We start from the raw sequence: 12,245 nt of genomic DNA on the forward strand, positions 1-12,245 counted from the left end.
TTCCCAGTTGTCCACTCCCGGAATGAATACTGCTGACAGTGCTATCACATGATTTTCCGCCCAGCGAAGAATCCTTGCAGCTTCTGCCATTGCCCTCCTGCTTCTTGTGCCACCCTGTCTGTTTACGTGGATGACTGCCGTGATGTTGTCCGACTGGATCAACACCGGCTGACCTTGAAGCAGAGGTCTTGCTAAGCTTAGAGCATTGTAAATGTCCCTTAGCTTCAGGATATTTATGTGAAGTGATGTCTCCAGGCTTGACCATAAGCCCTGGATATTCCTTCCCTGTGTGACTGCTCCCCAGCCTCGCAGGCTGGCATCAGTGGTCACCAGGACCCAGTCCTGAATGCCTAATCTGCGGCCCTCTAGAAGATGAGCACTCTGCAACCACCACAGGAGGGACACCCTTGTCCTTGGTGAGAGGGTTATCCGCTGATGCATCTGAAGATGCGATCCGGACCATTTGTCCAGAAGGTCCCACAGGAAAGTTCTTGCGTGGAATCTGCCGAATGGGATTGCTTCGTAGGAAGCCACCATTTTACCCAGAACCCTTGTGCATTGATGCACTGAGACTTGGCTCGGTTTTAGGAGGTTCCTGACTAGCTCGGATAAATCCCTGGCTTTCTCCTCCGGGAGAAACACCTTTTTCTGGACTGTGTCCAGGATCATCCCTAGGAACAGAAGACACGTCGTCGGAACCAGGTGCGATTTTGGAATATTGAGAATCCAATCGTGCTGCCGCAACACTACCTGAGATAGTGCTACACCGACCTCCAACTGTTCCCTGGATCTTACCCTTATCAGGGAATTGTCCAAGGAAGGGATAACTAAAATTCACTTCCTTCGAAGGAATATCATCATTTCGGCCATTACCTTGGTAAAGACCCGGGGTGCCGTGTACCATCCATACGGCAGCGTCTGAACTGATAGTGACAGTTCTGTACCATAAACCTGAGGTACCCTTGGTGAGAAGGGTAAATTTTGACATGAAGGTAAGCATCCTTGATGTCCCGAGACATCATGTAGTCCCCTTCTTCCAGGTTCGCAATCACTGCTCTGAGTGACTCAATCTTGAATTTGAACCTCTGTACGTAAGTGTTCAAAGATTTTAGATTTAGAATCGGTCTCACCGAGCCGTCCGGCTTCGGTACCACAACAGTGTGGAATAATACCCCGTTCCCTGTTGCAGGAGGGGTATCTTGATTATCACCTGCTGGGAATACAGCTTGTGAATGGCTTCCAAACCTGTCTACCTGTCAGAAGGAGACATCGGTAAAGCCGACTTTAGGAAACGGCGACGGGGAGACGTCTCGAATTCTAATTTGTACCCCTGAGATATCACCTGAAGGATCCAGGGGTCTACTTGCGAGTGAGCCCACTGCGCGCTGAAATTTATTGAGACGGGCCCCCCACCGTGCCTGATTCTGCTTGTAAAGCCCCAGCGTATACTGAGGGCTTGGCAGAGGCGGGAGAGGGTTTCTGTTCCTGGGAACTGGCTGATTTCTGCAGCCTTTTTCCTCTCCCTCTGTCACGGGGCAGAAATGAGGAACCTTTTGCCCGCTTGTCCACGAAAAGACTGCGCCTGATAATACGGCGTCTTCTCATGTTGAGAGGCGACCTGGGGTACAAACGTGGAATTCCCAGCTGTTGCCGTGGCCACGAGGTCTGAAAGACCGACCCCAAATAACTCCTCCCTTAATAAAGCAATACTTCCAAATGCCGTTTGGAATACGCATCACCTGACCACTGACGTGTCCATAACCCTCTACCGGTAGAAATGGACAACGCGCTTAGACTTGATGCCAGTCGGCAAATATTCCGCTGTGCATCACGCATATATAAAAATGCATCTTTTAAATGCTCTATAGGCAAAAATATACTGTCCCTATCTAGGGTATCAATATTTTCAGTCAGGGAATCCGACCACGCCAACCCAGCACTGCACATCCAGGCTGAGGCGATTGCTGGTCGCAGTATAACACCAGTATGTGTGTAAATACCTTTTAGGATACCCTCCTGCTTTCTATCAGCAGGATCCTTAAGGGCGGCCATCTCAGGCGAAGGTAGAGCCCTTACAAGCGTGTGAGCGCTTTATCCCCCCTAGGGGGTGTTTCCCAACGCACCCTAACCTCTGGCGGGAAAGGATATAATGCCAATAACATTTTAGAAATTATCCGTTGTTATCGGGGGAAACCCACGCATCATCACACACCTCATTTAATTTCTCAGATTCAGGAAAACTACAGGTAGTTTTTCCTCACCGAACACAATACCCCTTTTTTGGTGGTACTCGTATTATCAGAAATGTGTAAAACATTTTTCATTGCCTCAATCATGTAACGTGTGGCCCTACTGGAAGTCACATTCGTCTCTTCACCGTCGACACTGGAGTCAGTATCCGTGTCGGCGTCTATATCTGCCATCTGAGGTAACGGGCGCTTTAGAGCCCCTGACGGCCTATGAGACGACTGGACAGGCACAAGCTGAGTAGCCGGCTGTCTCATGTCAACCACTGTCTTTTATACAGAGCTGACACTGTCACGTAATTCCTTCCAACAGTTCATCCACTCAGGTGTCGACCCCCTAGGGGGTGACATCACTATTACAGGCAATCTGCTCCGTCTCCACATCATTTTTCTCCTCATACATGTCGACACAAAAGTACCGACATACAGCACACACACAGGGAATGCCCTGATAGAGGACAGGACCCCACTAGCCCTTTGGGGAGACAGAGGGAGAGTTTGCCAGCACACACCAGAGCGCTATATATATACAGGGATAACCTTATATAAGTGTTTTTCCCCTTATAGCTGCTGTATAGTTAATACTGCGCCTAATTAGTGCCCCCCTCTCTTTTTTAACCCTTTCTGTAGTGTAGTGACTGCAGGGGAGAGACAGGGAGCTTCCCTCCAACGGAGCTGTGAGGGAAAATGGCGCCAGTGTGCTGAGGAGATAGGCTCCGCCCCTGTTTCGCGGACTTTTCTCCTGCTTTTTTATGGATTCTGGCAGGGGTTAAATGCATCCATATAGCCCAGGAGCTATATGTGATGCATTTTTTTTGCCATCCAAGGTGTTTTTATTGCGTCTCAGGGCGCCCCCCCCCCAGCGCCCTGCACCCTCAGTGACCGAAGTGTGCTGAGAGCAATGGCGCACAGCTGCAGTGCTGTGCGCTACCTTGTTGAAGACAGGACGTCTTCTGCCGCCGATTTTCCGGACCTCTTCTGCCTTCTGGCTCTGTAAGGGGGCCGGCGGCGCGGCTCTGGGACCCATCCAAGCTGGGCCTGTGATCGTCCCTCTGGAGCTAATGTCCAGTAGCCTAAGAAGCCCAATCCACTCTGCACGCAGGTGAGTTCGCTTCTTCTCCCCTTAGTCCCTCGATGCAGTGAGCCTGTTGCCAGCAGGTCTCACTGAAAATAAAAAACCTAATCTAAAACTTTCACTAAGAAGCTCAGGAGAGCCCCTAGTGTGCACCCTTCTCGTTCGGGCACAGAGATCTAACTGAGGCTTGGAGGAGGGTCATAGGGGGAGGAGCCAGTGCACACCAGATAGTCCTAAAGCTTTCTTTAGATGTGCCCAGTCTCCTGCGGAGCCGCTATTCCCCATGGTCCTTACGGAGTCCCCAGCATCCACTTAGGACGTTAGAGAAACAAATATTTTTACCCAGACAGCGCTTTTTTTATTATTACACTGCGCCAAATTATGTGCCCCTCCCCCCCCTTCTTTCAAACCCTCTTTCACCGTGTTCAGCAGGGGAGAGTCCGGGGAGCTTCCTCTCAGCAGTGTGCTGTGGAGAAAATGGCGCTGGTGAGTGCTGAGGATCAAGCTCCGCCCCCTCAGCGCGGGCTTCGGTCCCGCTAAAATCTTTCAAAACTGGTGGGGGATCTCATATATATAGTATAGAGCCTATATATCTATATTTCAGCCAGATCGGAGGTTTAATTGCTGCCCAGGGCGCCCCCCCCTGCGCCCTGCACCCTTACAGTGCCTGCTGTGTGAGTGTTGTGTGGGAGCAATGGCGCGCAGCGTTACCTCAGTGAAGAACCGAAGTCTTCTATCGCCTCTGGTCTTTTATTTTCACATACTCGGTGTGCTGTGGAGAAAATGGCGCTGGTGAGTGCTGAGGATCAAGCTCCGCCCCCTCAGCGGCGGGCTTCGGTCCATCTAAATTCTTTCAAAACTGGCGGGGGATCTTTATATTATATATATATATATATATATATATATATATATATATATATATATATATATATATATATATATATATATATATATATATATATATATATAGTATAGAGCCTATATATCTATATTTGAGCCAGATCAGAGGTTTAATTGCTGCCCAGGGCTCCCCCCCCCTGCACCCTTACAGTGCCTGCTGTGTGTGTGTTGTGTGGGAGCAATGGCGCGCAGCGTTACCGCTGCGCGTTACCTCAGTGAAGAACTGAAGTCTTCTGCCGCCTCTGGTCTTCTATCTTCACATAGTCACCCGGCTTCTATCTTCCGGCTCTGTGAGGAGGACGGCGGCGCGGCTCCGGGACGAACGGCGAGGGTGAGACCTGCGTTCCGACTCCCTCTGGAGCTAATGGTGTCCAGTAGCCTAAGAAGCAGAGCCTAGCATTTAAGTAGGTCTGCTTCTCTCCCCTCAGTCCCACGATGCAGGGAGCCTGTTGCCAGCAGGCTCCCTGAAAATAATAAACCTAACTAAAATACTTTCTTTCAGGAAAACTCAGGAGAGCTCCCCTGTAATGCACCCAGTCTCCTCTGGGCACAGTTCTCTAACTGAGGTCTGGAGGAGGGGCATAGAGGGAGGAGCCAGTGCACACCCATACCTAAAGTTCTTTTTTAGTGCCCATGTCTCCTGCGGAGCCCGTCTATCCCCATGGTCCTTACAGAGTCCCCAACATCCTCTAGGATGTAAGAGAAAATGGTATTAGTCAAAATAATTAGGATACACTTTACAACATGGAGTAAGAATGAGGTTTGGCCAAAAATAAGAGCTCATCCACCACATTGCTAACAAACCTGATCGTAACATAATATCAATTCATCCAGGACTTACTATAATAGCGCCTATTATAAATGTGCATTCACATGGAACTATTTTACCAACGATATGGGCGTTCCCGATCGAAACGACATATCGCTTACGTAGTTCCATGTGTATGAACGATAGCTATGTGCGCACCTGCTGGGCGCTAGCGACAGCCTCAGATCTTTTGTATATGCACGAAAATCTGGGGCGGTCGCTAGCGTTGTCTTGCTGCCGAATGTAGCACGGTCACGAGCTCGTTCGTTGCTGCAGGCTTCTGCAATTGTGTATACCAGCCACGATGGGCCATTCCGTGAGACATTGCTCCGCGTGTAGGCACCATAATATGTAGACAAAAAGCCATGCTAATTTAAAACAATGGCCCTCATTCCGAGTTGTTCGGTCGCAAGGCGAATTTAGCAGAGTTACACACGCTAAGCCGCCTACTGGGAGTGAATCTTAGCTTCTTAAAATTGCGACCGATTTATTCGCAATATTGCGATTACTAACTACTTAGCAGTTTCAGAGTAGCTTCAGACTTACTCTGCCTGTGCGATCAGTTCAGTGCTTGTCGTTCCTGGTTGACGTCACAAACACACCCAGCGTTCGCCCAGGCACTCCCACCGTTTCTCCGGCCACTCCTGCGTTTTTTCCGGAAACGGTAGCGTTTTCAGCCACACGCCCCTGAAACGCCGTGTTTCCGCCCAGTAACACCCATTTCCTGTCAATCACATTACGTTCGCCGGAGCGATGAAAAAGCCGTGAGTAAAATTACTTTCTACATAGCAAAGTTACTTGGCGCAGTCGCAGTGCGAACATTGCGCATGCGTACTAAGCGGATTTTCATTGCGATGCGATGAAAAATACCGAGCGAACAACTCGGAATGAGGGCCAATGAACATTGCACATACAATAAAAAGTGCAGCATAGTGTATCTTGCATGAAATTGCTCTAAGTATGCCAGAAAAAGACCGTCACAGATGTTCTTTGACAGATTTACATGATGCCCCTTGAACTGCACCTAGGAAGGCAGGAGGGTGTTGGGAACAAAGCTGTGGAGTCAGAACGATAAACCTTCAACTCTCACTACTCTATTTAACGGTCTGATTCAGATTCCTTCATAAATGGCATGCATTCTATCTAGACTACAATTTGAACATTATGGTAATTCTGTGCAATGCATAATTTCATTAAGATTCAGGTTCAGTTTAGGTCATGAGAGACGAATGGCTGTAAACTATAACCGTAGGATGAGTTCATTATCTCCCAGTGTAGTGGGTGACGCCAGCATGGTGACCGACAGTGGCAGCATGGAGAAATTAGAATACCATATTATTTTGCCACACTCTTCTTTGGACAGAAACCTTAAAATGGGGAATATTTGACACATGTTCAAAAAAGAACGGGGGTAATTCCAAGTTGATCGCAGCAGGAACATTTTTAGCAGTTGGGCAAAACCATGTGCACTGCAGGGGGGGCAGATATAACATTTGCAGAGAGAGTTAGATTTGGGTGGGTTATTTTGTTTCTGTGCAGGGTAAATACTGGCTGCTTTATTTTTACACTGCAATTTAGATTGCAGATTGAACTCACCACACCCAAATCTATCTCCCTCTGCACAGGTTATATCTGCTCCCCCTGCAGTGCACATGGGCCCTCATTCAGAGGTGTTCGCTCGTTCTTTTCCTTCGCATCGGTGCAATTTTCCGCTAACTGCGCATGCGCAATGTTCGCACTGCGGCTGCGCCAAGTAAATTTGCTAAGAAGTTTGGTATTTTACTCACGGCATTATGAGGTTTTTTCTTCGTTCTGCTGATCGTAGTGTGATTGACAGGAAGTGGGTGTTTCTGGGCGGAAACTGGCCGTTTTATGGGAGTGTGTGAAAAAACGCTGCCGTTTCTGGGAAAAACGCGGGAGTGGCTGGAGAAACGGGGGAGTGTCTGGGCGAACGCTGGGTGTGTTTGTGACGTCAAACCAGGAACGACAAGCACTGAACTGATCGCACTGGAAGAGTAAGTCTCGAGCTACTCAGAAACTGCAAAGAAAAATATTTTCGCAATATTGCGAATACTTCGTTCGCAATTCAGCCAAGCTAAGATACACTCCCAGAGGGCGGCGGCTTAGCGTGTGCACTGCTGCGAAAAGCGGCTAGCGAGCGAATAACTCGGAATGAGGGCCATCGTTTTGTCCAACTGCTAAAATTTTCCTGCTGCGATCAACTTGGAATTACCCCCAACAAGCGGAAGTGTTACCATAGCAACCATATTCTACCATTACAACTATAGTCTATAAAATGATAGCTAGAATCAACTTAGAGCATGTGTCAGTAGGGTAATTTAATAGATGCAATAGATGTCACGGTCACGTATTATCTATTAACTAATGCACAATGGGGTCGATTCAATTCACTGACAGTTGAACAGCGCCGAGAGTTTGCTCCCGGCGCTATTCAATACAGCGACGAGTGACCCTCAATTGTCGGGGATGAGAGAAGAAACCCGACAAAAGTGCGGCCGGCGCAAGGCTGATTCTGTCGGGAATCAGCCTCGCGCCGGGGAATTAAGTCGGAGTATGCCCGTTCTCCCGACAAAACAACCTGTTTAGTCGGCGAGAACGGGCCATCGCCGACTTAACTGGAGCTGAATTGAATAGTGTCGGGAGCTAATTCCTGGCTCTATTCAACTGTCGCTGAATACAATTGACCCCATTGCTACTGAGCCTCACCCATGCCTAATGATGTTTTAAGACATGAGGGGATCCACTGCATGTGGGATTACTTCCACTTTCTTGCACTGGCAGTGACCAAATATGGCTTGGTCCCATGCAGCTGCCCCCTCCCATACTCACAATGGTTTGGCCATCTTTTCGGCTACGTATTAGAAAATTTGATGCATACTCAAAACATAGGAAAGTGCCATGCGGCACCATGTTTCTGAATGCTTAACCGGAAAGAGGGCGTTTGTTATGTGTTGTGCAATGCCACCTTTCCTCTGGAAAAAGGACATACATATAGATTGGTAAATGCTCTGGAAAAAGGACCATGCTGATGTGAGCTACACAGAACACGGAAGGGGCAACTGCACAGACGTCGAAGAATCTCTGGGTACACAGCGCATATTGCGCCCATTATAGACATGTCACCGACCCTGCGGTATCAACATTAGTTTACCCCTAACCTATCCCTTGCCTGTAGCGTACCATTTACCAAAGTGGTTCAGTGGTTTCTGATGATGTAGAAAAATACTTTTGGGATTTAGTTCCCAAGTTCAAATGCATATTTTGGTAACAAAATAAATGCCTATAACATGGGTGAAAGTATGCGACATAATGGGAATAAACTAGATTACTAGTGGTGACCTGAGGGCATGTTTGCAATTAAAAGGTGAACAGAACCAAAAGGCTGCACATAATACTGTCTGTATGAGACACAAATCGCTATTAGTGACTCACTGGAAGGAAAGGATGCGGGTGGGAGTTATCGCAAGATGTTCAAGCATAAAATGAACAAATACACAACACATACAGCCAGTTAACCCACCTGTACAGAGACCGCGGAAATTTTCACAAGTTTTTGGACAAACGTCTGTAAACAGTTCAAAGACAGCTCTTCCAGCTACAAGACAGTCAGAAAAAACGTAAAATATCAAGACATTCCCATGTTATCAACTCACCCTATTTTACATAAGTCATTACCTAAGAATTTAACTAAATATCAAAGGATGTTGATAAGAAAGAACATTACCATTAGTCCTACATGAAACAAAGGGGTCCATTTATCAAGCCTTGGAGAGTGATAAATAGCACGGTACTAAAGTACCAGCCAATGAGCTCCTAATGGCCATGGTACAGGCTGTGTTTGCAAAATGGCAGTTAGGAGCGGATTGGTTGGTACTTTATCACCGTGCTATTTATCACTCTCCAAGGCTTGATAAATCTGGGCAATAGTGTTTATATAATGAATAAAGGCAGGGGGAGGAATAAAAATGAAAAACGCACCTGTCATAAAGGACAATACATGAGCCCTGATCACTTATACAATAAAGTTCCATTAAAGAAGCGGAGACTGGAGAGCAAATTCTACCTTATTTTCTCCAACTCAGACTTACCTGGTACATTGTTAATTGTTATGTCAAAAAAGCAACGAGGACGCTGCACTTTCACCCCCATGATTTCCTCTGTAAGAAACAAAAATATATACTTAGGGGGAAACTTGCATCAGATGTGTTTTCTTTATGTACCTAATCCTATGTCAAAATATAGAACAACTGATATCCATATTCTTTATTTTTTTTATATTAGAAGGGCAGGTCAATCAAGGAAAGATTTACCAGAATAAAACCTATCTCCTAGAACCATTTACGAGTGGACGGTTCACATTGACCATAGGGGTTAATACCAGACCCAGCGAGGGAAACCTCCCTGAGTTCCAAACAAATTCCCGTTTACCATTAGTCAGGAGAGGATAGATTAGCAGCTTCCTACCTTAAGCATAAGGTTGGCAGTACAATGCATCTTTTCCTTGAGTATCGAAAGTAAGCAGCAGGAATAACAGGATTTCTACTAACATACGCACAGATAAAAACAGCGCTGAGTGTCCAAACATAACCTAAATTAACACTATGGACATTAATATAATATACAAACACACTTATTACATTAAAATACACATATATGCAATCTAAGATACGGAATATAAATCACCAGAATATAACTATCCAGCATTACCATTTTAGATAGCTACATTAGATGTTTTCAAAATGCAAAAAGGTAACAAAAAAACAAAAATAAAAAAACCCCAGCATGTAACCTATAGATCGGGGATGGTCAACCAGTCGGAGGCAGAGAGCCAGAAAATATCTGTAGTCAAGGGTAAGAGCCACTATGCGCAAAAATGGGGGCGTGGCATAGTTGTCACAAAGCCACAGCCCATTTTTATACGCACAACTTTCGGTTTGACGTTTGTAAGAGTATGACCTTGTGCCATAACCCCATTTTTAGTCATGTTGTACAGTGCCACATACAAATAAAATCCAAAACACCAAAAAAAAATAAATAGGATTTTAATACCTACCGGTAAATCCTTTTCTCTTAGTCCGTAGAGGATGCTGGGGATGCTTCAAGAACCATGGGGTATAGACGGGATCCGCAGGAGACATGGGCACTTTAAGACTTTAAAAGGGGTGTGAACTGGCTCCTCCCTCTATGCCCCTCCTCCAGACTCCAGGTATAGGAACTGTGCCCAGGGAGACGGACATTTCGAGGAAAAGGATTTGTTTAATGTTTTTAAAAACTAAGGTGAGATACATACCAGCTCACACCTCAAACACGCCGTACAACATGGCATTCAACAACAACGCATGCAACGGCATGACCAACATCAGTCACAGACTGACTGAACTTAACATGAGCATAACCAAACTGCAGATACAGCCCGCACTGGGACGGGCGCCCAGCATCCTCTACGGACTAAGAGAAAAGGATTTACCGGTAGGTATTAAAAATAAGATTTTACTTACCGGTAAATCTATTTCTCGTAGTCCGTAGAGGATGCTGGGGACTCCGTAAGGACCATGGGGAGAGACGGAGACATGGGCACTTTAAGAAAGAATTTAGTTCCTGGTGTGCACTGGCTCCTCCCTCTCTGCCCCTCCTCCAGACCTCAGTTAGAGAACTGTGCCCAGAGGAGATGGACAGTACGAGGAAAGGATTTTTGTTAATCCAAGGGCAAGATTCATACCAGCCACACCAATCACACCGTATAGCTTGTGATAACAATCCAGTAAACAGTATGACAATAACATAGCATCAGTTCATGCCCGATGCAACAATAACGTAACCCTTATTGAAGCAATAACTATATACAAGTATTGCAGAAGAAGTTCGCACTTGGGACGGGCGCCCAGCATCCTCTACGGACTACGAGAAATAGATTTACCGGTAAGTAAAATCTTATTTTCACTAACGTCCTAGAGGATGCTGGGGACTCCGTAAGGACCATGGGGATTATACCAAAGCTCCCAAACGGGCGGGAGAGTGCGGATGACTCTGCAGCACCGATTGAGCAAACGTGAGGTCCTCCTCAGCCAGGGTATCAAACTTATAGAATTTTGCAAAGGTGTTTGTACCTGACCAAGTAGCAGTTCGACACAGCTGTAGTGCAGAGACCCCTCAGGCAGCCGCCCAAGAAGAGCCCACTTTCCTAGTGGAATGGGCCTTGACCGATTTTGGTAACGGCAAACCAGCCGTAGAATGCGCTTGCTGAATCATGTTACAGATCCAGCGAGCCAGAGTCTGCTTTGAAGCAGGGCCGCCAAGCTTGTTGGCTGCATACAGAACAAACAGTGCTTCTGTTTGTCGGACTCTAGCCGTCCTGGCTACATAAATCTTCAAAGCCCTGACCACATCAAGGGACTCGGAATCCTCTAAGTCCCATGTAGCCACAGGCACCACAATAGGTTGGTTCATATGAAAGGATGAAACCACTTTTGGCAGGAACTGAGGACGTGTCCGCAATTCCGCTCTATCCATATGGAAAGCCAAATAGGGGCTTTTATGTGATAAAGCCGCTAATTCCGACACTCGCCTAGCCGAAGCTAGGGCTAATAACATGACCACCTTCCAAGTGATATATTTCAACTCCACCGTTTTCAGTGGCTCAAACCAGTGTGACTTTAGAAAGTCCAAGACCACATTAAGGTCCCAAGGCGCCACCGGAGGCACAAACGGAGGCTGAATATGCAGTACTCCCTTAACAAAAGTCTGAACTTCTGGGAGAGAAACCAATTATTTTTGAAAGAAAATGGATAGGGCCGAAATCTGGACCTTAATGGAGCCTAATTTAAGGCCCAAATCCACTCCAGTTTGTAGGAAGTGAAGGAAACGGCCCAGATGGAATTCTTCCGTAGGAGCATCCCTGGCCTCACACCAAGAAACATATCTTCGCCATAGACGGTGATAATGTTTTGCTGTCACGTCCTTCCTAGCCTTTATCAGCGTAGGGATAACCTCAACCGGAATACCTTTTTCCGCTAGGATCCGGCGTTCAACCGCCATGCCGTCAAACGCAGCCGCGGTAAGTCTTGGAACAGACAGGGTCCCTGTTGCAACAGGTCCAGCCTTAGAGGAAGAGGCCACGGATCTTCCGTGAGCATTTCCTGCAGATCTGGATACCAGGTCCGTCGTGGCCAATCTGGAACAACGAGGAATGTTCTCA

The 12,245-nt window shown here is 46.9% G+C and overlaps 1 protein-coding gene across 1 annotated transcript in view; it reads right to left on the reverse strand.

Annotated features, from left to right (window-relative positions):
* PPIG (peptidylprolyl isomerase G) overlaps window positions 1-12,245 on the reverse strand; it is a 179,067-nt gene that overhangs the window by 153,876 nt on the left and 12,946 nt on the right. The window contains exons 2-3 of the mRNA XM_063933515.1: window positions 9,139-9,207; window positions 8,571-8,645 (exon numbers count right to left, since the gene is read on the reverse strand). Coding sequence (XP_063789585.1) covers window positions 8,571-8,645; window positions 9,139-9,199 — 136 coding nt within the window. The 5' untranslated portion in view covers window positions 9,200-9,207. The remainder of the gene's footprint in view (window positions 1-8,570; window positions 8,646-9,138; window positions 9,208-12,245) is intronic.

The sequence above is a fragment of the Pseudophryne corroboree genome, chromosome 7 (genome assembly GCF_028390025.1).
Source record: "Pseudophryne corroboree isolate aPseCor3 chromosome 7, aPseCor3.hap2, whole genome shotgun sequence".
In the NCBI taxonomy this organism is placed as follows: domain Eukaryota; kingdom Metazoa; phylum Chordata; class Amphibia; order Anura; family Myobatrachidae; genus Pseudophryne; species Pseudophryne corroboree.